Source organism: Tachypleus tridentatus, chromosome 5 (genome assembly GCF_004210375.1).
Source record: "Tachypleus tridentatus isolate NWPU-2018 chromosome 5, ASM421037v1, whole genome shotgun sequence".
Taxonomy (NCBI): Eukaryota; Metazoa; Arthropoda; class Merostomata; order Xiphosura; family Limulidae; genus Tachypleus; species Tachypleus tridentatus.
The window spans coordinates 51999369-52025455 of NC_134829.1; the positions used below are offsets into that span (position 1 = coordinate 51999369).

The 26087-nt window shown below is 35.5% G+C and overlaps 1 protein-coding gene across 1 annotated transcript in view; it reads right to left on the reverse strand.

Annotated features, from left to right (window-relative positions):
* The window catches only part of LOC143251171 (uncharacterized), a 181734-nt gene that overhangs the window by 26186 nt on the left and 129461 nt on the right, over positions 1-26087 (reverse strand). Inside the window, exon 2 of the mRNA XM_076502572.1 lies at positions 23990-24150. Coding sequence (XP_076358687.1) covers positions 23990-24150 — 161 coding nt within the window. The remainder of the gene's footprint in view (positions 1-23989; positions 24151-26087) is intronic.

Genomic DNA, 26087 nt, shown 5'->3' on the forward strand with positions numbered 1-26087 from the left:
AATAACAATGTAATGGATTATAAAGAAGTTAAACTAACCATTATGTAATTTTCAAACGTAACATTTCATCTGAGTCATACGATAAAAGTAGAAATTACAAATGGCACCAATGACAGAAAAACAAAACCGTCCTTAATGGCTGGAGTAGTTTCTTTAATAGTGAAATATTTTCAAATGTCGCAAGAGTTAACGTAAATATTTTAAAATGATTATGAGTGAATATATATACACAGTGTTTGTGTGAATATATACATAAAAATAGTGTTTGTGAGTGAATATATATATATATACCAAGTGTTTGTGTGTGAATATATATATACAGTATTTGTGTGTGAATATATACAGTGTTGTGTATGAATATATATATATCAAGTGTTTGTGTGTGAATACATATATACAGTGTTTGTGTGTGAATACATATATACAGTGTTTGTGTGTTAATATATATATACTCAGTGTTTGTGTGTGAATACATATATACAGTGTTTGTGTGTTAATATATATATACTTAGTGTTTGTATGTGAATACATATATACAGTGTTTGTGTGTTAATATATATATATATATATATACTCAGTGTTTGTGTGTGAATGTATATATATATATATAAAGTGTACATGTGTGTTTTTATATATGTATATATACAGTGTATGTATATTTGAATCTTCCTTTTAGGTTATGGGTTTGTATGCTTAGAAAAATATCAGATCTAACAACACTCTTGAGTAACTTGATAAATTACTTAGTTTTAGGCTTACCAATGCCGTATACGACTCATTAAATAGCACGCTACTCGTCTATATGCGTATAATAATTGAGTTCATATTGTTTGGAAGGAAGAACCAGGATATGGAGGCGTAAGTTTCGAAGTATGTTACAAGACGTATGTACTCCATCTATCAGGGGTGAACTCTCTTCGTCTTTTCACGCACGTGCAGGAAATGAGGTTTATAATAGTTTCATGAATATATTGATGACATTCCTTAAAACAGACGTTATGAGAAACGGCCACCTGTTGTTTCAAAATGAAAACAAATTGTTACACGACTACACCTTTTCATTAGCAACTGACAGCTTTTTGGTACGATACTGACAGTGTTGCCTCGGCTAAGTATCACTTATATCTGGAAGAGGTTTTCTTGGCGTTGATGCATGATGCTATAAATGCTCTAAAAACGCGAATGACGAATTAATCAAATAATGACATTTGTTTTGTTTTATATCTGTTTAGCATACGATTCTTTCTTGTGTTTCATAAAAACTAGAAAACCAGATGAATTCTTCCGAAAATTACTGCTCTGAACATTTATTGGTACTCTCGAACCCATACTTGTATAAATCATAGGGCGGTGATATCTACAACTATTCTTTCGTAGCTATGTACTGACATAATACATTCCCTGAAACTTCTCTGTGTAAAATGACTTCGGATTGATAAACTAAAAAACCTCTACATTGTAAAAATAGTTACAGAGCAGAGAAAGGAATAAACTGATGAAGATGACCAATTCTACTTGGTCAAAACTGTTGACACAGAAAGGAATGGATTGTTGAAGATGACCAGTTCTACTTGGTCAAAAATGTTTACAAAGAAAGGAATGGACTGATGAAGATGACCAGTTCTACTTGGTCAAAAATTGTTTAAAGAGAAAAGAATGGACTGAAGAAGAAGGAAAATGTTATAAAGAAAACAAACGAGGATACTGAAAATATCTGTCGGGTTATGATGATGAACATTGATATGAGGAATAACACTGTAGATTATCAACCGATGATGAACAGTGAGACGAGGAATAACACTGTAGATTATCAACCGATGATGAACAGTGAGACGAGGAATAACACTGTAGATTATCAACCGATGATGAACAGTGAGACGAGGAATAACACTGTAGATTATCAACCAATGATGAACAGTGAGATGAGGAATAATACTGTAGATTATCAACCAATGATGAACAGTGAGATGAGGAATAATACTGTAGATTATCAACCAATGATGAACAGTGAGATGAGGAATAATACTGTAGATTATCAACCAATGATGAACAGTGAGATGAGGAATAACACTGTAGATTATCAACCGATGATGAACAGTGAGATGAGGAATAACACTATAGATTATCAACCAATGATGAACAGTGAGATGAGGAATAACACTATAGATTATCAACCGATGATGAACAGTGAGACGAGGAATAATACTGTAGATTATCAACCAATGATGAACAGTGAGATGAGGAATAATACTGTAGATTATCAACCAATGATGAACAGTGAGATGAGGAATAACACTGTAGATTATCAACCGATGATGAACAGTGAGATGAGGAATAACACTATAGATTATCAACCGATGATGAACAGTGAGATGAGGAATAACACTATAGATTATCAACCGATGATGAACAGTGAGACGAGGAATAATACTGTAGATTATCAACCAATGATGAACAGTGAGATGAGAATAATACTGTAGATTATCAACCAATGATGAACAGTGAGATGAGGAATAACACTGTAGATTATCAACCGATGATGAACAGTGAGATGAGGAATAACACTATAGATTATCAACCGATGATGAAGAGTGAGATGAGGAATAACACTATAGATTATCAACCGATGATGAACAGTGAGACGAGGAATAATACTGTAGATTATCAACCAATGATGAACAGTGAGATGAGGAATAACACTGTAGATTATCAACCAATGATGAACAGTGAGACGAGGAATAATACTGTAGATTATCAACCGATGATGAACAGTGAGACGAGGAATAACACTGTACATTATCAACCGATGATGAACAGTGAGATGAGGAATAATACTGTACATTATCAACCAATGATGAACAGTGAGATGAGGAATAACACTGTAGATTATCAACCGATGATGAACAGTGAGATGAGGAATAACACTGTAGATTATCAACCGATGATGAACAGTGAGACGAGGAATAACACTGTACATTATCAACCGATGATGAACAGTGAGATGAGGAATAACACTGTAGATTATCAACCAATGATGAACAGTGAGATGAGGAATAACACTGTAGATTATCAACCAATGATGAACAGTGAGATGAGGAATAATACTGTAGATTATCAACCAATGATGAACAGTGAGACGAGGAATAATACTGTAGATTATCAACCAATGATGAACAGTGAGATGAGGAATAATACTGTAGATTATCAACCAATGATGAACAGTGAGATGAGGAATAACACTGTAGATTATCAACCAATGATGAACAGTGAGATGAGGAATAATGTAGATTATCTGTAGATTATCAACCGATGATGAACAGTGAGACGAGAAATAACACTGTACATTATCAACCGATGATGAACAGTGAGATGAGGAATAACACTGTAGATTATCAACCAATGATGAACAGTGAGACGAGAAATAACACTGTACATTATCAACCGATGATGAACAGTGAGATGAGGAATAATACTGTACATTATCAACCAATGATGAACAGTGAGATGAGGAATAACACTGTACATTATCAACCGATGATGAACAGTGAGATGAGGAATAACACTGTAGATTATCAACCGATGATGAACAGTGAAATGAGGAATAATATTGTAGGTTATCAAAGGAAAAGAACTACAGGAGAAAACGTGAAGAAGAATCACTTCCCAGTAAAGCTGTTCTGATTGTGAACTGATGTGTTGAAGAGTTGAAACTTGAGTTTAATGTTTACAGAAGTGACCGTTCCTGGCCGAACAGCTATGAATAAAGAGTGGCCATACTAAAGTAATTGCGTCCATAACTAGAGCCTTAGCAGATAACTCCTCAGCTCCAGCCCTACAGTTTCATGTAAGCATGCTGTTTTAATTTTTTCGGATTTCCGGATCTTGCGTGAACCTTATTTTCTTAACAGTTGTTACTCAACTGATGCAGTTGACTGAGAGATCCGTAGTTTAATCAAACTTTGACTTGTTTTATACCAAGAAATAGACTGATAATAAACACGATTCAATTTATTTTTCTTTCATATGTGTAACTGATCCTTACCTCCTGGTCTCCATTTTATGCTCTGCTAATGAAAAGAAACTCGACTTTTGCACAGAAAACTGATTGATTTTAGAGTTGGAGAGGCTACATTGTGGGTAACAGAACTGCAATAGCTTTTTACAATTAACCTTAAATGTGAAGTTAGCAACTATAAATATTTTGAAATTCAAAGAACGATAACGGCCCTTATTTATTATAAATCATTAATTTCCCCTAGCGGTAAGTTTACGGACTTACAACGTTATGATACGGTTTTGTTCTAAAACAAATCAAACGTAAATAACTAGTCCTTTCCCCCTTGTCACACTAAACAATCTTGAAAGAAACTTCTATGGTTACTTGTTTTCATTTCTATTTATGTTTTATATTTATATTTTTAAAATATAGTTTATATTTTCTAAAAATAAAATTTTCCCACTGATCAACAAATGGAAGCAATGCTACCGATCTTTTAAAGTTGACCTAATATTCTCAATGAATAAGGTTCTCGTGGTTTTTTCGTGTAAAGTCTTGGAATATCAAACTAACTCGATGTGTGTTTAGTCCTTATTTGTTCTGAATTCATTAGATAAGGCATTGACTTACTATTTAACTCCAGATATTTATTGTGAACTCTTGTGAATGCACGTATTTCAGATATCATTAGTAGAAACGGTAAAAAAAAAAGATATCGTTACGCTTTTAAGCAGATAATGGAAACGATATGCAAGACGTCAGTCAGGCTAAGCCTAAAACTGCATTTGATTTATTTGTTCGTTCGTTTGTTGTTACTCGAGGACTATCAATGTTAGACGCTCCTAAATTTTGCATTGATAGCGTAGAGGAAAAGCAGCTTGTCACCACCATCTTCAGGACTACTTTTTAATTAATCGTAGACTGCCCTGACCACCAGAGGCCATAACTCCGTGCAAAAGAAAGGATTCGTTAAAAACTCAAATGTTTCAGAATTTCTTGAAAATATACTCAAGAAGTATCTCTGAAGGTCCATCACTAATTTCAAACGGAAACACAAAAGGAAAATAGCTAGCCTACAGAACTCACCGGCAACACTTTGGATATACTTATGAAAATAGCTAGCCTACAGAACTCACCGGCAACACTTTGGATATACTTATGAAAATAGCTAGCCTACAGAACTCACCGGCAACTCTTTGGATATATTTATGAAAATAGCTAGCCTACAGAACTCATCGGCAACACTTTGGATATACTTATGAAAATAGCTAGCCTACAGAACTCACCGGCAACACTTTGGATATACTTATGAAAATAGCTAGCCTACAGAACTCACCGGCAACTCTTTGGATATATTTATGAAAATAGCTAGCCTACAGAACTCACCGGCAACTCTTTGGCAACACTTTGGATATACTTATGAAAATAGCTAGCCTACAGAACTCACCGGCAACACTTTGGATATACTTATGAAAATAGCTAGCCTACAGAACTCACCGGCAACACTTTGGATATACTTATGAAAATAGCTAGCCTACAGAACTCACCGGCAACACTTTGGATATACTTATGAAAATAGCTAGCCTACAGAACTCACCGGCAACACTTTGGATACACTTATCAGATTGTTATTCTAGTAATTCACCCACATCCTCAAAGTATGGAGGGCATTTTCATGGCAACGGGAAGCGAACCATGAATTTCTCGGATTCGTAACCTGGTCAATAATTAGTTAGTCATATCAAACTCTACTTGTTACTACGGGCCGCATCCGACAGAAGTTTAGGTTTCTGTGCAGAAAGCCTAGCATAGAAAGTTAAAAATAAGATTCTGTAACCGATAAACAAGTTTAAAAACACGACATCTCCACTTGAGGATACGTCCGATGATATAACTTGCGTAACTGATTTCTGATTAGTATAGACTGTTTCCCCAATATGGTGAAACTAAAGACATTTTATGTTTGGTCATATTTCCGTGAGGTGGCGTATAAAAACTCTTACTGTTTAAAAGTTTTAAATTAAGTTGACCTATAATGTTTATTGAAAAGATATTTTTCGTAAAAAATTCTTGGTGCTATTATTTCCCTCTGAAACAAAAAAAAATCATATTTACAAGTTAACTTATGTGCCAGATCAACCAGTATTTTAACCAGATTGTTCTTAAAAAACAATGATTTATAACTATAGAAGTTTTGGGTTTGTTTGAACTTCGCGCAAAGCTACAAGATGACTATCTGCGCTAGCAGTCCCTAATTTAGCAGTGTAAGATTAGAGGAAAGGCAGCTAGTCACCCCCCCCCCCCACTGGCAACTCTTGGTATACTCTTTTAACAACGAACAGTGGGATTATAACGCTCCAACGGATGAAAGGGCGAGCATGTTTGGTGCGACATGGCATGGCCAGGTCTTACATTATAAATACGTTGTTAAACTACCAATACCAACACAATATTAAATAATTTCAATAACGCTTGTTTTGATTACGTTTTCGCTTGTTTTAATTGAAATTTGTGGACTACTAGCTTCAATAATTATACTTAATTTTAAAGACGTAGCATCTTAGTAAGTTAAGCCTTAAAGCTTATCAAAGTTTAAATGTAGTATGTTGTTCAGGAACCCCTAGGGATAATCTATTTTTGAGAATCGAACCTTTCCATCTAATTTTCTTGCGCTGAGGAAAATTTAAATTGTGATTTCACTTCTGAAATTTAGTACGCAATTCAGAAAATAAATTACATAATGTTGAAAGTTTACTTAGGGGAAACAAATAAAAAAAGTATGTCGCTTGCCTTTATTGAGTAAATCTAGAAACTTTATTTGTTTAACCCGAAGCTACAAAGGACAATTTTCACTCTCTCCAACGTGGGGAAATCGAACAACGGATTTTACACACGTCCGTGCCAATAGTCAGTGTCATACAGTAACATAACATAGTCCTAATGGTAAATGGTAACATGAACAGTTTGTGATCATAAAGTAATTTTTCTTTCGAAGTGAAAAATTAATTTAATACATTTCTGATTGTTTTGTGTTATAATTTGGTTAAAGGAGGCAATGGTTATTAACTTATGTTAGTAACGCACAATGAAACATTCCAGTTGATTGGTAACTTACAATACAAAATAAGGATTACAAAATGATTTTTACTTCATTAGGAAATTTCTTTAGTGCATTTCATATTAACAACAGAAATAAAACGGTCATCCCTTCCGCATGCATCATAACACTCGGCGATTCATTTACAGAACTGTCGTTTTTCAAAGCCAGAAGAGGTAATTAGAAGGCCCAGCGTTCTACCACAACCCACATGTGCAACAAACTCTAAATACTAGTGAGAAAGATACGTCATGAGGAATTTCATATTTATTGGTTAGGTTTGTTTTTGAATTTCGCGCAAAGCTACACGAGGGCTATCAGCGCTAGTCGTCCCTAATTTAGCAGTGTAAGACTAGAGAGAAGACAGCTAGTCATCACCACCCACCGCCAACTCTTGGGCTACTCTTTTATCAATGAATAATAGGATTGACCGTAACATTATAATGGCCCCACGACTGAAAGAGCGAGCATATTTGGTGCGACGGGGATTCAAACCCGCGTCCCTCAGATTACGAGTCGAACGTCTTAACCCATCTGGTCATGCCGGGCCACAACACGAACTTTGACGGACGTTATAATTTGACGGACAATCCCACTATTCGTTGGTAAAAAGAGTAGCCCAATAGTTGGCGTTGGGTGTTGATGACTAGCTGCCTTCCCTCTAGCCTTACACTGTTAATTTAGGGAAGGCCAGCACAAAATAGCCTTCGAGTAGCTTTGCGCGAAATTCAGACCAAACCTAAAATGAAGAACTCTCTTTAACACGTGTGTTGTAGTGGATGGCCTTAAGATGATATCCATTCTGGTGTGCAGTAGAATATTTTATGTATTTCCACGTAAATAAAAGAATATCCAATTTTAAATTTAGAATGGAATGTTACCGGTTTTTATTAAAATCTAAAACAACATATTATTAATTAATTAAATTAAGTTTGTTTGTTTGTTTGTTTTTGAATTTCACACAAAGCTACTCGAGGGCTATCTGTGCTAGCCGTCCCAAATTTAGCAATATAAGACTAGAGGGAAGGCAGCTAGTCATCACCATCCACCGCCAAGTCTTGGGCTACTCTTGTACCAACGAATAGTGGGATTGACCGTCACATTATAACGCTCCCACGGCTGAAAGGGCGAGCATGTTTAGCGCGACGGGGATGCGAAGCCGCGACCCTCAGATGACGAGTCGCACGTCTTAACACGCTTGGCCATGCCGGGCCATTAAACTAAGAAACGAAACTATGGTTAACTATCGAAAATATATGATATTTTTATCATGTACGGTAAACACTCAACACCGTGTTACTTTTGTATATGGAACACAATACACATAATATTAGAGGAAATATATGAGTGCAGTTCTGAGGGTCGTAACATTTCCTGGGTTATTTAAGATTTTTTCTAAAACTGGTCTACAAACTGCAGGAATAACTCAAGTTACAATATTTATGAAATATATTTCTGTTAAAAATAGTATATATATCAGACAAGCCAGTCTTAATATAACAAATAACGTAACCATAAATTATTTATCCAGTTTTGATGTCAGAAAGTTAAATACGGTAACCCGATAAATCATGAGGTGGCAGCACTACTGCACTGATAAAAAATGTTAGGGAAATTTAATGAATAATATACAATACTTATGAACTGTTAATCCATTTCTAAATTGGTAACATTATAAGCTTATAGCGTCAGATGACAGTACTAACAGATGCCATTTTGAAACCAGTTTTGTAAGCACGAGGAAGGTTTACATGTTCTGTTCATCATCGAAATCAGAATTATAGCGTTATAAGCCATTAGATTTACCGCTGATCCACCAGAGAGCTAGAATCATAGAGCAAAATGCTTGGGGTTGCTATTTACAACCAGCTTAACAACCCAGCTAATGTAATGAAACCAGGATTTTATTTTGAGTACACGAAATGTTGCACCAAATAAGTAACAATTCATTGAGTTTACAGAAACATTTAACCTTTTACTACCAATGTCCAGAATATAATTTGATTGTTGAAGTATAGAATTTGTCTGTCTCTTTTAATCTGAAAATAAGATTTTATTAAATTATTAAACAGGGTTAGGTTATAACTAACTGTATCGCCTGGAATACAATATTCTTTGTACACAAGTAAATGTTTTGTATTGAGGCCCTTTTGACGTAACTATTAGTGACGCATCACATTACTGACATAGCTCTTGGTGACTATGGGTGTCACATCACATTACTAAAATAGCTTGGTGACTATGGGTGTTGCATCAGGTTACTTAGTGATTACTGGCGGGGTGTCAAATTAATGACACAACGCTTGGTGACTATTGGTGTTGCATCAGGTTACTTGGTGATTACTGGTGGGGTGTCAAATTACTGACACAACGCTTGGTGACTATTGGTGTTGCATCAGGTTACTTGGTGATTACTGGCGGGGTGTCAAATTACTGACACAACGCTTGGTGACTACTGGTGTTGCATCAGGTTACTTGGTGATTACTGGTGGCGTGTCAAATTAATGACACAACGCTTGGTAACTATTGGTGTTGCATCAGGTTACTTGGTGATTACTGGTGGGGTGTCAAATTACTGACACAACTCTTGGTGACTATTGGTGTTGCGTCAGATTAAAGACGCGAGTCTTTGAGACATACATAAAGACTATAAGATAAACATGGAGGATCATAATAATTTATAATAGAAAGTATTATGAGGGTTTTCTTCAAGATTACTTACTACTAAGTGTAGGAACATTCATCAAAGTACTGTAGTAATATGTTAATTAAACTGTTATGTTGGTGGATATTTTTGAACGTTTTCTTAAGGTCAAACTGGAAACCAAGACATTTTGTTGGCTCACCACATTTCTAACAAATATTATCCGCGTTTGAGAGATCTAAGTAACCTTTATATATTTGACATATGAACACCTATTTTGTACTATTAGCACCTCTGATGTATAAAGTATATATACTCACGTGTGAAATATTTTCAACATTTGTCAATTTTCTACCCATTTAGGTGACCAAAAGTAATACCAGTTTGTACACTTTCTCAAGTTTTCGTTTTCTTGTACACACAGGTTAAAAAAAAGCAAGCTTTACTAAGCTAAGTGAGAGAACTCAAACCATAATACAGAATTTTTTATATAATGGCAGCCAATCAAAGCTTCTAGTTTCTCCGTGAGAGGGCGCCATGTGCCTCGCTTCAGGAGAACTGAACAACAAAAAGGCAAACATTTGTTTAACACGGTATCGACTACTTGGCCCTGCCTTTAGTGCACTGTGTTTTACAGAAGCTAGTTACGTTCGATTACTATTATCGGGTTTTCATGCTCTTGGCAGGAATGGTTGACGTCAGCACGCTCGAGAACGCGCACGAAAGCGGTTTTGTAGACGCGAATATCGTTGTGTCTAAGGTAGCTTGCGTTATATGCAGATTTAGAAACCATACAAGACTCAGAATGTAAAAGCTATTCTTCGACAAAGCGATGACACCAAATGTTTTATTCCGCCAGAAGTACAAGGCTGTTTGGGTTATCATACTCCGAGAACTTCTCAGAAAATATTCACACAACCATGACCCTTAACAGTCAAACTATAACATACTTCACGTACTGTATGGGCGTTTTTAGGTCGTTTCGTGAGGCCTAACGCACACTTAGTCGATGTTTAAAAACAAAATAAAACCTCTTATTACATAGATTCAACCATGATAAAAAGAAAAAAAAAAACAAAAAAAAATTATAATTTAATAACAAGTTCATAAAATTATAAACGTGATAAAAATATTGAAATAATTATTTCAGTTTATTGGAAATCATTACTTAAAACTTTAAAAAGGTTTTGCAATGTGGTATAACTGAAAGCTAAGGACGTCACAAAGTCCGATATCAGTTTGATATCAAGTCAGATGTTAACCATATACACATCCCCGTCGCATCAAACATGCTCGCCCTTTCAGCCGTGGAGGCGTTAAAATGTGACGGTCAATCCCACTATTCGTTTGTAAAAGAGTAGTCCAAGAGTTTGAGGTGGATGGTGATTACTAGTTACCTTCCTTCTAGTCTTACACTGCTAAATTAGGGACTGCTAGCGCAGATAGCAACATAAACCTTAATAACTCTTTAAAAAAACGCATACATGTTTGAAATCACTGCCGTTAAACGGCGCGAAATGTTTCATCAGTACTTAGCATTCTGGCTAATAAACAACGGATGCCCCTGTGGATGAAATATGAGGCAATGAGATACTTTCATGGTCGGTGATTTCTGAGATTATCAAATAATTTTGTTCGCAGGGCAGGTCTTTTTCGATTATTATTGGCCTACCATGTTGGTATTTGTAGGCCTAGCATGTTGGTATTTGTTGGCCTAGCATGTTGATATTTGTAGGCCTAGCATGTTGGTACTTGTTGGCCTGACATGTTGGTATTTGTAGGCCTAGCATGTTGAGACTTGTTCGCCTAACACGATGACACTTTGTCCAGAGATATGTCTTGTTTCCTTTTTTAACTCTTTAATTTTTTTTAACTTTCCAAAAAAAATGTTATTAACCCGATATCATAACAGGTAGACATTCAACCATTTATAAGCATAAGGAAAAGTCTTTTGGTGATGGAGCACACTATTCGTTTAGACAGAAAACTGGTCTGTCTTCTTCAGATACAATAACTAGAATTACCTTATTAAAACACGACCTTCATCAAAGAAGTGCTCTTTTTTCTATTGTTTCTAAAAGAGAAAGAAGTTTCGGATATGGTAGGTTTAATGAAACGAGGAAGATCAAATACGATAACCAGTACACGAATCGGTTGACTTGACGATACGTGAGGTTAAGGTTTATATTTCATTGACCTCTTTCATTTTGATAACATAATCCAAAGCCATAAAAATCCTAAGCATATTGAGAATAAATTTACATTCTGATAAAGATTTATATGAGACAGACTATTCTTTGTCAACATTGTTGTGGCGCGTTAAAACTGTTCCATACACCATTCACTAACAGTGCCTTTAGGACAAGAACAAAGAACGAAAGCCGGGCTAAACATTCGCTAACGGTCTTTTTAGAACAAAGAACGAAAGCCGGGCTAAACATTCGCTAACGGTCTTTTTAGAACAAAGAACGAAAGCTGGCCTAAACATTCACTAATAGTGTCTTTAGGACAAGAACAAAGAACGAAAGCCGGGCTAAACATTACTAACAGTGTCTTTAGGGTAAGAACAAAGAACGAAAGCCGGGCTAAACATTCGCTAACAGTGTCTTTAGGGTAAGAGCAAAGAACGAAAGCCGGGCTAAACATTCACTAACAGTGTCTTTAGAACAAGAACAAAGAAAGAGAACCTGGCTAAACATTCGCTAACAGTGTCTTTAGAACAAGAACAAAGAAAGAGAACTTGGCTAAACACTCGGTAACAGTCTTTACAATACAAACAAAGATAACCACTAATAGTGTTTTTTGACAAATGTTGTCTTAGTTCCACGTACTGTCCCAGTTGATAGAACACACATTACATACATGTATTACACTTACAGCTTTCTAGATTTCTTTTTATTAGTTAGAGAGACCTGCTCGCCCGATCTTGCATGAAACTTGCATATAACACTGCTGTATTTGGTGAAGTAAAAACAGTAATAACGAATTGAAGGCGCGAAACTTTGTAAAATATATGGATTTTTTTTTTTAAAAAACTTGTATCAGAAAAATTCAAAGTATTGGAAGAAAAATCTTTATACCGATATACAAGAATATAATAAATTGTAACAACAAAAGAACTGCCAATATCGTGGCTGGTGAATCTGAATATATTTCCGCTTTTGTGATACTTACCCAAAAGAAATGGGTATTGACTGCAAAGAAGTAAACTGATTGAACTTCGTCTGAGTATTGGATCATGTGGAGAAGCTTACAATAGCTAATTTAGAAGCGCACTCAGAAGCGCTCAGAAGTAAATTTGAATATTTTTTTTAGTTAAAAACCAAATAAACAAACAAGTTTTAGCACACCGAACACAGTTTGTTTTTTCTTTTTGGAACTTATAGGAACGAATCCTGTTCATTGGTTACTCCTTCGTTACGAAGCATGCGTCTCTATATGAGATCTGTGGCTAAGCCTGTCACATTGATAAATGGCGAGGCTCAGTCAGAGATCATTGCTAACTAGTGGGAACATATAGAATGGTATACATAGCAAAGTGGTTTGTTTCCACTGATAGCTTTGCTACCCCGACCCCTATGCTGAAAATGCACCTGCGGCCCATCTACAGACAGCCTCATATTTATTGACGTAGAAATGCTCTGAAACTGAGCAAAGAAAACTTTGTGGATATATGTGGTATTTGTGTACTATAAAAAACAAACAAACTTATCTCGCTGTTAACAATAGATATATATCTGATCAGGGTCATTACGCAACAAAAATAAAAATAAATATATACCTTGTGTACTTTATATAGACGTATTTATGACTTAGTATTATTGATTGAAATACCATTGTGTTTTTACAAGTAGATTATAACCTGGTTAAAAAAAATATTAATAACTTACGCGAATCTGGGTGGAATTTCTTTTTACTGGTCTTTTATTTAGGTTTCTCTTGTTGTTCTTCGGTCACAAGACTTTCCTATTTTTAGCTCTGCTTATTCGATCGATGCCTTATTTGTCTTTGTGTTTTAATCCTGCTATCGGTCACTTAACGCTTGCAATTCTTATCTTTGTGTTTTAGCTCTGCCCTCAGTCACTCAGTCTCTGTATTTCCTACCTTTTAAAATTAATTCTGTAGTTTCTCACTTGATGTCTCTATCTTATATCTTCGTATTTTAGCTCTGCACTTGGTTGCATGATGCCTGTATTCTCTATCTTTATATCTGCTTCGACACTGTATGCGTCATCTGGAGAACAGTGAACAAAACTTACTACAAAGTACCAAACTGTAAACAGGAGAGGTAACAACTCTACGTCCGACTAAAAACACAAGAAACAAACGATTGGGCCCACAGCATGGCCAGGTGGTTAGGACGCTCCACTCGTAATCTGATGGTTGCGGATTCGAATCCCCGTCTCACTAAATGTGCTTGTCCTTTAAGCTGTGGCGGTGTTATAATGGGATGGTCAATCCCACTATTAGTTGGTAAAAGAGTGGCCCAAGAGTTGGTGGTGAGTGGTGATAACAAGCTGTCTTCCCTCTATCTGGGCCCGGCATGACCAAGTGTGTTAAGGCGTTCGACTCGTGATCCGAGGATCGCGGGTTCGAATCCCGGTCGCACTAAACATGCTCGCCCTTTCAGACGTGGGGGGTTATAATGTGACGGTCAATCCCACTATTCGTTGGTAAAAGAGCAGCCCAAGGTTTGGCGGTGGGTGGTGATGACTAGCTGTCTTCCCTCTAGTCTTACACTGCTCAGTTAAGGACGACTAGCGCAGATAGTCCTCGTGTAGCTTTGCGCGAAATTACAAAGAAACGAAACAAACATTTCTTCTGTTGTCATGACAATATTTGATGTCTGATCACTGCGTTCATTAAGGAAATATCTTGAACTTCAGACATTTGTCTGGATCATTTGTTGACTCTTTAACAACTGTCACACTAATGTACTCAATAATTGATTAAACACAAAAAAATATATTTGTTGAAAAATTATCAGCAGCAGATGGAAACGTGTGTGTCTTTCTTATAGTAAAGCCACATTGGGCTCCCTGCTGAGCCCACCGGTGGGAATCGAACCCCTAATTTTAGCGTTGCAAATCCGTAGACATACCGCTGTACTAGCGGGGGGCACAGGTGGAAACAGTTACAACAGAAAAAAACAAAAACACTCATAGAACGTAGACAGCTAATTGGAATGAATTTTTTCGTTCCATAGAAATCGGAAAATTAAACACACAAGCAGCCCATACTCGCATATATAAAAAATCACAGTATTGTTCCTTACTCATGTCTGAATGTTTACACCAGTAAGAGAGAGTATCGCACCAATACTATGTCTGCTACTCCCTCAGTGGTATGTCTGCAGACTCACACCGCTAAAAACAGGGTTCAGATACCCGTGGTGAGCAGAGCACAGATAGCCTATTGTGCAGCTTTGTGTTCAATTCTAAACAAACGAAACTATGTCTGCCATTCACAACAGACCTTACTATTCCCTACGTATGTCTGAACGTTTAGTTCATTCGGAGAGAACAACGGATACAATATTATGGTTTGATACTACTCAAAACAACTTGTGTTATCTATTGTTTGCGACTAAACATTTAATTCTGTCAGAGAACGAAACACCCAGTATTATGTTTTATTGTTACTAATCACTGATTCTATTGTTCCTTACTCATGTCTAAACATTTAATTTTGTCAAAGAACGAAACACCCAGTATTATGTTTTATTGTTACTAATCACTGATTCTATTGTTCCTTACTCATGTCTAAACATTTAATTTTGTCAGAGAACGAAACACCCAGTATTATGTTTTATTGTTACTAACCACTGATTCTATTGTTCCTTACTCATGTCTAAACATTTAATTTTGTCAGAGAACGAAACACCCAGTATTATGTTTTATTGTTACCAACCACAGATTACATTGTTCCTTACTCATGTCTAAACAGTTAATTCAGCCAAAAAGAGCTATGTGTGAATCGACGTTATAGTGTAGTTCAGCTTACCACAGCTTGCATTGTTCTCTGCTCGTCAACCGATGTAACGGTTTAGTGTTGATCAAAAAGAAAACGAGTTTTGTGCGCGAATCTTTCTTGTACCACATTTATCGGGAATATCGCAATTCACGAAACTGTCATTAGAAGAAAATTAATTCTTATATAAATGCAGTTTAATTAATAATCTCTTTAAGATTACAGAAACAAAGGTGAAACAGCTTTGATACTATTTTTAATAAACCAACAAACAACACTAACTCATTTATTTTTATGTCCAAACTATTTAGGAAAGTGACACTTAAATTCTGACGTAGTCCTAAAACCGTTTCGCAAGACATTTTTATCAATTATCGATACATAAAATATTGATAATAATTGTTACTTCGATACACATTTCTTTCTTACTACGTATTTATTGCATGAACAACCAACAATATAAAACGCAATTTTAACCTTAGCAGGACCAGTACGGCTATACAATATGCAGCATTCCACAAAGATCGTGAGAATAAAAGTATTAGTAGCGCAGTATTTATGAGTACGGAAGTATTTTTAAGATTACCTCAAGTTAGTTGTTAATAGTAAAAGATATCTTTGAGGGGTCGTCGACGAAGACTTGGGTCTTAGTGGACACTGTTGGACTGATAATAACGATATATATTTGAATTTCAGTGACACATTATGCGCACGTGACCTAATGGTTCGGCTAGAAGTTCCTCTTATTCAGTTGTCCGTGAATAATCCACTAGAGGGAAGTAATCCAACCAACAGTAGTCACAGCCGTAATAAATTTGTTCGGCGTTTTCGGCGAAATATTTGTTCTGACTGTTAGTAACGTTTTCACAGCTGAAGGTTCAAAGCGTGTTCAGCGGATTCTCTCCTCAATCTCAGAGATAGGCAACAGTTCGGCCACAACGGCCTTTGAAAGATTGATTGAGGACCTCATGTTAATGTACAATGATTTCTATAGAAAGTATTACCCTCAGGATATATTTTATTAAAACATTTATTTTCTTTCATAGCGAATTGAGGTTAAAGTTGAAAGACGTTTATAATTTGAAACTGAATGAAACATTTCAAAAGACAAAACGAAAGCTTACCGTGTGCTGCAAATTTGATGTTTAATTCATAATTATTTTAGTTTTACTGTTCAAATTAATTCATAATTATTTTAGTCTTACTGTTAAAATTAATTCATAATTATTTTAGTCTTACTGTTCAAATTAATTCATAATTATTTTAGTCTTACTGTTCAAATGAATTCATAATTATTTTAGTCTTACTGTTCAAATGAATTCATAATTATTTTAGTCTTACTGTTAAAATTAATTCATAATTATTTTAGTCTTACTGTTAAAATTAAAAATCATATAAACACACACGTGCTTAATTTTTCATATTCACTATAAGTTTAAAGATAGAATATTGTCTTTTATCAGAACTGGGGATTTAGGAAGATTTATAAAACTGACGCTTTTTTGTTATTGGAACATCAATATTTCATTCGAAGAATATCTCAAGAGAAAAGTGCGAACTAACCAGGAGCATTCTTCTACTATTGTATTTTAAAGTGGAATACATTATTGTCCTTATTTAATATTTCTTATAATTGAGATAAATGTCCATAATTAGTTGAGCTGTCAGTTATATATTAAATGGATAGAAACTAAATTTGACTGTCAAAAGCTCAACCAAGCCTCATTATAATAGTAGCCTACCGTAGGAATCAAATCACCAGACAGGGGAGAACTCAGCTTCACCAACATCTTAAGCGCTTTGTTTCATTCGATTGTTGTTCTAAGGGAAGACCATCTCCCGATACGGGTTTTACGCTAAGCTTAACAAGGATTGCCAGACGTTGTGGTTCTGGCTACCAAGATGACCCCGGGGATTATTTGCTGACGTTACCATTTCATTAATATTTATGTTTGTCGATATGCAAGAGACATCTACAAAGTACCTTTAGTCCCACTGGATTCACAGGGTACTTTGCTTATTTAATTTACAGCCACCGAGGCGGGGACTACAGCTGAGGGCTTGGAGTTTCCACCACGGAGGAGGATTTCGTGTGAGGGATAACAACGAGAGAGTTTACATGAAGTAAAACTCTGTTTGATAAGTTTGTAGCAAAGAAACTTTAGCTCCCCTGTTTTTTTATGACCACTAAATAAAAAATATGAATATTTCAAAGTGTTATACATGTTCGACGTTCTGCTGTATTTCAAAGTGTTATACATGTTCGACGTTCTGCTGTATTTCAAAGTGTTATACATGTTCGACGTTCTGCTGTATTTCAAGGTGTTATACATGTTCGACGTTCTGCTGAATTTCAAAATGTTATACATGTTCGACGTTCTGCTGTATTTCAAAGTGTTATACATGTTCGACGTTCTGCTGAATTTCAAGGTGTTATACATGTTCGACGTTCTGCTGAATTTCAAAATGTTATACATGTTCGACGTTCTGCTGTATTTCAAAGTGTTATACATGTTCGAAGTTCTGCTGTATTTCAAAGTGTTATACATGTTCGACGTTCTGCTGAATTTCAAGGTGTTATACATGTTCGACGTTCTGCTGAATTTCAAAATGTTATACATGTTCGACGTTCTGCTGTATTTCAAAGTGTTATACATGTTCGACGTTCTGCTGAGTGTATCAACTCTTTGTCACTTCTTGGTGGAATAGGAATGCGTGGAAGTTGAAAAAAAAAAACAGCGAAAAGTGAGGTATGATTAATGCATACAGTGTGCACACACACGTGCTCACGTGTATGACGAAATAAACCTAAACATTTGAAAAACAACAACAACAACGTAAGGCCTCAGAAGCTGTGATTCAGTTTAAACCTGTCCATTATGATCTTACTTAAAACCATGTGTGTTAACTCGACTGAGAGACATTTTAACCGTTTCAAAAAGAAAGATATATTTAAGCCTCGTTATCTGAATTATATGTTTTGTAACGTATAAAACTAATTTCCTTGATAAGTATTTCACGACTAAATATAGATTTTAATGTGTGTTGCTGTTTCTCATTCTTGAAAAAGGAATTTCATTTCATTACTTTGGACATGTTAGGTATGTATGTCGTACATAACTGAAAAGTATAATTACAGTATATTGGTTTATAGTAGCATGTACAGGAGTGGCTGTAAGGCATAATTTGGGTTCAATGGTTCACAGTAGTAGGTATAGGAGTGATGGCCTTCCTCTATTTTATGAGTTATTTGTTTTCTTACCAGTTCTAGATGGAAAATACACTGTTTATTAAAAGCATGACTTAACTGTTGACTGTAGAAAATAAAATAAACTATTATTCAATAACTCATGAGCGTGAACTAGATACACGTGTAGAGAAATGTAATATGTTTTTGAGGGTCGCGCGTTCGAATACCCGTCGCACCAAACATGCTCGCCCTTTCCGTCGTGGGAGCGTTATAATGTGACTGTCAATCCCATTATTCCTTGGTAAAAGAGTAGCCCAAGAGTTGGCGTTGGGTGGTGATGACTAGCTGCCTTCCCTCTAGTCTTACACTGCTAAATTAGGGATGACTAGCTCAGATAGCCCTCGAGTAGCTCTGCGCGAAATTCAGAAAACAAACAAACAAAACGCTTCTCTGTTGTTTTAGTACAGCTGATCATAAACTCCTGGTAAGTCCATTAGGCGAAATCTCGACTTTAAGTCCATTAGGCGACAAGAAGAAAAGAAAGTAAACCTTCGAAATGAATCCTGATAGGATAATTAAAATAGCACATTTATTTTTTATCACTTTCATGAGCCGTTTCCATGGATACTATGTGTTGTTCATGAACCGTTTCCATGGATACTATGTGTTGCGATAGCGTAATTTGTTCTTTGGTTTTCTGATTTTTCGTTTACTTTTAAACGGCAGAAAAACGCTGTTCAATGATATTCACTTGACATACCAAGTTATTGTTGTTGTTTGGAATTAAGCACAAAGCTGCACAGTGGGCTATCTGTGCTCTGCCCACCTCGGGTATCGAAACCCGGTTTCAAGCGTATACACAGCTTTAAATTTTTTGGATCGTATAACAATAAAATTGTTTTACTCTATCAATTGATGACAAAACTGTAGTTACTGCTCTTTGTCGGTTTTAGACTTTGGGAGGGCCCAGCATGACCAGTTAGTTAGGGCGCTCGACTTGTAATCTGAGGGTCGCGGGTTCGAATCCCCGTCACACCAAAAACGCGCGCCCTTTCAGCCGTCAATCCCACTATTCGTTGGTAAAAGAGTAGTCCAAGAGTTGGTGGTGGGCCGTGATAACTAGCTGTTTTTTCTCTAGTCTCACACTACTAAATTAGAGACGGATAGCGGCGCAGATGGCTCTCGTGTAGCTTTACGCGAAGTTAAAAAAAACCAAAAACGATTCACTTTGGGACGCTTTGGATATCTGAAAACCGGAATATACTCCGGAGATATGTTGGTAGTTCTTCATATCTAGCTTCTGATGGTCTGCAGAGAATAAACTGGACATGAAATTTGTATTGTCACATTGTAACATCCCTACATAGAGAGCGCTCGAATCTTTTCTGGTAAGATTAGCGACGGTAACAATCGCGTACCCTCAACGTTCGTGAAGTTTTTTTAAATCGTGTTCTTGTTATTTTCTTTCAAGATGTATCAGTTTTTATTCAATTTCACGCAAAACTACTTAAGGAATATTTATTGTTGTTCTAAGGGAAGACCATCTCTTCCCTTAAAATAGTGGGATCGACCGTCACAATATAACATCCCAACGACTGAAAGGGCGAGCATGTTTGATGTGACAGGGAATCGAACCCGCGACCCTCTGATTACGAGTCAAGCGCCTTAACCACATGGTTATTTTAATTTTATTGTAAAGTTATATCGTTTAGTTACGTTTGTTTTGTTCTGATTAACTAAGGCTTTTATTTTGTCTTACATTCTGGCTCTCACACAATATTAATAGCAGTTTTCATTTCTCAGGAGGCCGAACAAGTGCAAGAAAAAATATGTATAGGTGGCGCCTCGGACTAGGATTACAGCGCGCTGATAATGGATTTACCATACAAGATGAATAGGAAGGCTTGTAACCTGCAATTGTTCCATCTTTTATCTAATTCTGTTTTCTTTACGACTCTGAATGGTTGGGATGACGGTGTGTTCATTTGATGACTTCCGTGCAGACTTTCAAGTCGGAAACCATAAAAATGATTTGTATCGAGGCCTTCTATTATCACACGGAATCTACGCAGTCTTTAGGATTGTTCAACTAAATAAAATCAGTGTGTCAGAAGGTTCTAATGGTTGATAACAATTAAGTTAAGAATGTTTGAAACCAGCTTCACTGTTTTGTGTTCTTTGATATAATACTGACTGTCAAACTGTTGTGAAATACTCAACATGTTTGATACCATATAAAAATCATAAATTAGTACCGGAAAAATTACAGAAACAAGTTATTATGAAATATCTGTTTCTATTCTTTGAGTGGAACTTTAGGCGGGGAAGAGCCAGTTGTAATTTATAACTGATGATTCAAGGGAAGGAAAAACACAACATCCACCAGTTACGTTAAACCAAGAAGCAGAAAATACAGAGGATTACATGGAGTGTATTCGAACCGTACTCTGATACTAATTACTAGAAGAGTATTAATACAAAATCGCAGCGGTACAGCGGTTTGTCCGCGAACGTATAATGCTAGAAACCGGGTTTCGATACCCGTGGTGGGCAGAGCACAGAATGCCCCTTGCTCAGCTTTGTGCTTACCTTCAGGCAATAACAACAATAGAAACAAACAACTATACAACAATGTTTTAGTCTTAACACGAAATGTTATTTTAGTATTAGGGTCTAAATTGTGTAATTATTTCTTGTACTCGTTATTTTCAACTGTAAGGTTGACTACAGTACGACCTCAGAATATTAACTGATTACGTCACATAGCTGACTTCAAAACAAATTGATAATGTTCAAGGACGACCTGGTATGACCTTGTGGTTAGGGCGCTCGACACTAAATCTGAGGGTCTCGAGTTCCCCCGTCACCGAATGTTCGCTCTTTCAGCTCTGAGGATGTTATAAAATTACGGTTAATCCCCTTATTTATTTGTAAAGGAGTAGCCCCAAAATTGGCAGTGGATAGGTTGACTAGCTGCTTCCCCACCCTTCCCCCTAATCTATCACTGCTAAATTAGGGGCGGCTAACACAAATACCCCTTGAGAAACTTTGTCCGAATTTCAAATGAAACCACATTTCAAGTAGTGAGTTGAAATTGCTGGTTACACAAAAACATTTATTGAGTCATATTTCTGACCTCAATGGCAATTAAGAATTTCTAAAGATAAAGTAACATCGGTGACTAGAAATTCGCCAGAAATTTTGTTTTTACAGAAAAAAGAGAAGTAAAAGAAAAAAAACCCAAAATCGACGTTTCAGAAAAGTCAGTTTCAACGTTTCAGAATTTTAATTATGTGTCTATTGTTTTTTAATCCAGTAAGTGCTCAAGGTGACAGGTAACGAGATATTTAATAGCAGTGGTTTGCTCTAGGGTTGAGGGATTATTATAAATCCAGTGCCCTCTCTCTAACGTCCGCGTTCTTTCACACAGTCATTACCCGTCCAGTCAGAAGTAAATAAAAAGTCACGAAATCTAATGATACGAAGATTGAAAAACGAAATGGGGGGACTGGATGCCTTACTTCAACCAATGATTTAAGTGGAATAATTTGAGATCGCCCCAGGAAATCCTGACATACGAACGTTGTCGTGTTGCTTTAGTAATAAATCGGGAAATGCCATTTCTTGACGGGGCTATTTTTAACTAGTTCAAAATTTTATAAAGTCCCTAGTTTTTCCGCATGGCTGCACGAGATCTCGTGAATTATCTTCCTAACGCAGAAACTCATTATCCCTGACATCAGTTTAGTGAACTCGAAGAACCAGTAACACCAAACTAAAGTGTTACAAAAACTTAAGTTTTGGACTCCAACTATTACAGAGAAACATCAGATTTTGAGCACCAATAACCTTTAACAGTAATATACATTGCCGTGGTAAACATGTTCTTATGTGGAAATTTCACAAAAACATTAAAGTCGATTGGATCTTTTCCGTTATAAGTCTGTCCTTAGCTAGCGTTGGAACTTATCTAGTAAAGGAAATAAATAGTTTTTGTTTTTTTTTAATATTTCAAGGGTATGAATAGTCACTTTAACTGTGTAAATGAGATATCACTTCAACTTAATTTTCAGTTGTTACTGAATGGGTTCGGACAGGGTCTTTCAGGTCACGAATCCAGGACATAAAAACAATAGTTGGCATATGAAAAAAAGGAAAAATATAAAAATAAAAAACAGAGCAACGAGGAATAACTTCAAAAAGTTCTTGTCTCAAAAAGCAAATCTATGGACATTATAAAACATTATTTATATATATGAATCTATTACAATGCTTCTCAGTTTTGGTCTGTCTTGAAAGTGTACGCGCCAGCATACTCTCTAGATGCGCATGCGCGCTATTTAATTTCAACGGATGTTAACAAAAGTTGGAATGTAAATACAGTTCAGTAGACCTCTTGTACAACAAACATATTAAAAGCTTATAAATGCTTTTATTTTTTAATAAAGTCTAACGTTAGGCCGTAGAATAACATTATGACTTTTTTGATTTATAGTATTAAGTACGATAATGTTTAGCCCTAACTGAATTAAAGACGAAATACGTACATAACTTACAACATTAATTCATCTCGTTATCGATTATAGGCCGTACTTAATAAAGGCTTAACTAATATTAGGCCTAAGACAACTGAAGTTATCGATTTCGTTGGCTGTTATAGAATTATATTATTCTATAAATCCTCTTATAATAAATATGCTAATTAGACTGCAGATGTACTGTTAGTCTCTGTTAGTATATAGATATCGAGAATATACTTTATTTGTGTTACATCAATGATGACTTTGTAATTAGCTGAACTCATTAGTTCTCGTTAATAAATAATTTATATTAATGAATAGATGAGTTACATTGTTGTGATTTTTTCACGTCAAGCTGTTATCGCAATATTGTTTTAAGTATTAAACACATTAATTTAATCCATGTTCAACATGTTTTAAACATCAACCAGCAATAAAGTCGACAATATGAACTTAAACCAACAACGATATCGAATGTGTCGTTAGGTGGCACTGAAAACTGGAGCGAGCTTCATCTAAGTAAAAACAAAGACAAACAAACAATAAAACTTATTTAAATTGCCAAATTTACCGTTTTATAAAACATGCAGGATCTTCTATCTTCATCTTCGCCTTCAGGACAGTCAATAAACCCATCACATAGCACGTGGTCATCTATACAACGGTATCGGCCCATTGTGTCTGCTGTAGGACAAGCGAAACGTTCAACCCCATCTTCAGCTGGTGGGCATTCTGAAATGCCGAAAACAAGCAATGAAAATGAATTACACGCTCTCTTTTAATCACAAAAGTATCGATCATGATTCTGAAGCACAGATGTTTGATATGACCTTTACACACCATCTTGTATTTTATATGTATTCCAAAAAAAAAGTCTGGTAATTTAAATACATGCCCTCCAGATGTAAGGTCCTCACTTTTTATACACACACTATAGAAAAAATACATTACGACATTTATTATAACCAAGCATAACGTTCTTTGACTTCAATACATACATTCCAGATAAAATATTTTACAACCTTTGTTATATCCAGTCAAAAAAAACAACAACAACACTTCAGTACATGGACTGCAGACAAAATGCCTTTACTTTCAATACAGAAACTCTGGACAAAATACCCTGGGATATTTATTATATACAAGCAAGATAAAATGTCTCGTGACCTTCAATACATATAATCCAACATCCGAGATAAGAAGGCCGGTTAGTTCCATTGAATGTCTTCCATAATAGATGTTCTTAATTTCATGATACACTCCAGAGAAAAGTTACTTTAACTTTTATTCCCAAAAGTGAAGTCTCTGTGAACTATAAGTTTAAACATAGCATGCTGTTTGTCTAAAAATCAATTTACCTCAGACAGCAGAAGCTGTGTGTTTTCATTACCAACAAGACAACCCAAGAAAAACAACAACAATAGTTTCCAATTCTGTCAGATTACTTCCAGCCACTCTCAACAGAGAATATCATATATTGTTAAATTCCAATACACTTTTTATTATAAAAGAATTAATAAATTAATCTCAATTTCAGACACTATTAGAAACTCTGGAAGAAAGAATAGCAGAAAAATTCATCATGTCACATTTTCAGTAGATTCTCTTACTTTTAAAAATATAAGATACTGTTTGAGACTTAGAACATTTTGAACATTTAGAACCTAAGTATCTTCTTCCTACCCTTCTGAGATTTAATACAAATTTAATGTTAAATTACACTATGTAACACAAATTTTGTTCCTGGATAGTATGTGTTATTTCTTAATTGCTTATGTTGTAAAAGTACAAAAAAAGGCCATTATTCCCTTCAAACTTTGCTTTTGTGACCTGGATAATGAAATTTAGAAATTAATCTATTTTCTATGTAAAAACGGGCAAGTTTGCACATTTTCATTTACATAAGGTCTGAATAAAACGACGTGTGAATCAATATTTACGTTTATTTACACTAAAGTTATACAAAAATGTTTAGAGGCGAGTAGTTTTTGCCCCCAAATATAGTCTCCCATCATGTTTTCGTTTTACGCTCCAGGTCATAAAAGCAAAGTTTGAAGAGAAAAATAGGTCTTTTCCATTTACTTTAGGCATAAGCAATTGGGAAATAACACTTTCTGCCCAGGAACAAGAAAAATTAAACATTTTGTTACGTAGTGTCATTCGACTGTATATTGATTATAAAATATATTGAAATATTATTAATGATGGAACATATAATTTATATTCTTATTGTCGTAGTTATTTTACAAATCGTATTATCAGCAACATAAACGAAAATGTGTCATTATTTTTTATGCCTAAGTACCTACTATTAATTATTGAATTAAGACAATAATTTAAAGTAAGCCCTCCAGAACCTTAGAATCTGTTCGTGGATTCAGATTGAAGCATCTGTTCCCAACTTATTCAAACGAAGAAATAGAGCTTTAATTTATTAACATTAAATATTTTCGTTCTGGGTTAATATATTAGAATTACATTACCAAAGATGCAGCCTAAGTATATTGTATATTCTATTCTAAGCTGGTAGATAATGCTTACTCATGAAATGAAGAAAATTAAATGTTTGTCTCCTGAAATGAAGAAAATTAAATGTTTGTTTGTTTCGAAGAACTACCAAAAGGCCATCTGAACTATTCGTCTCTCATTTTAAACTGACTGACCAGACG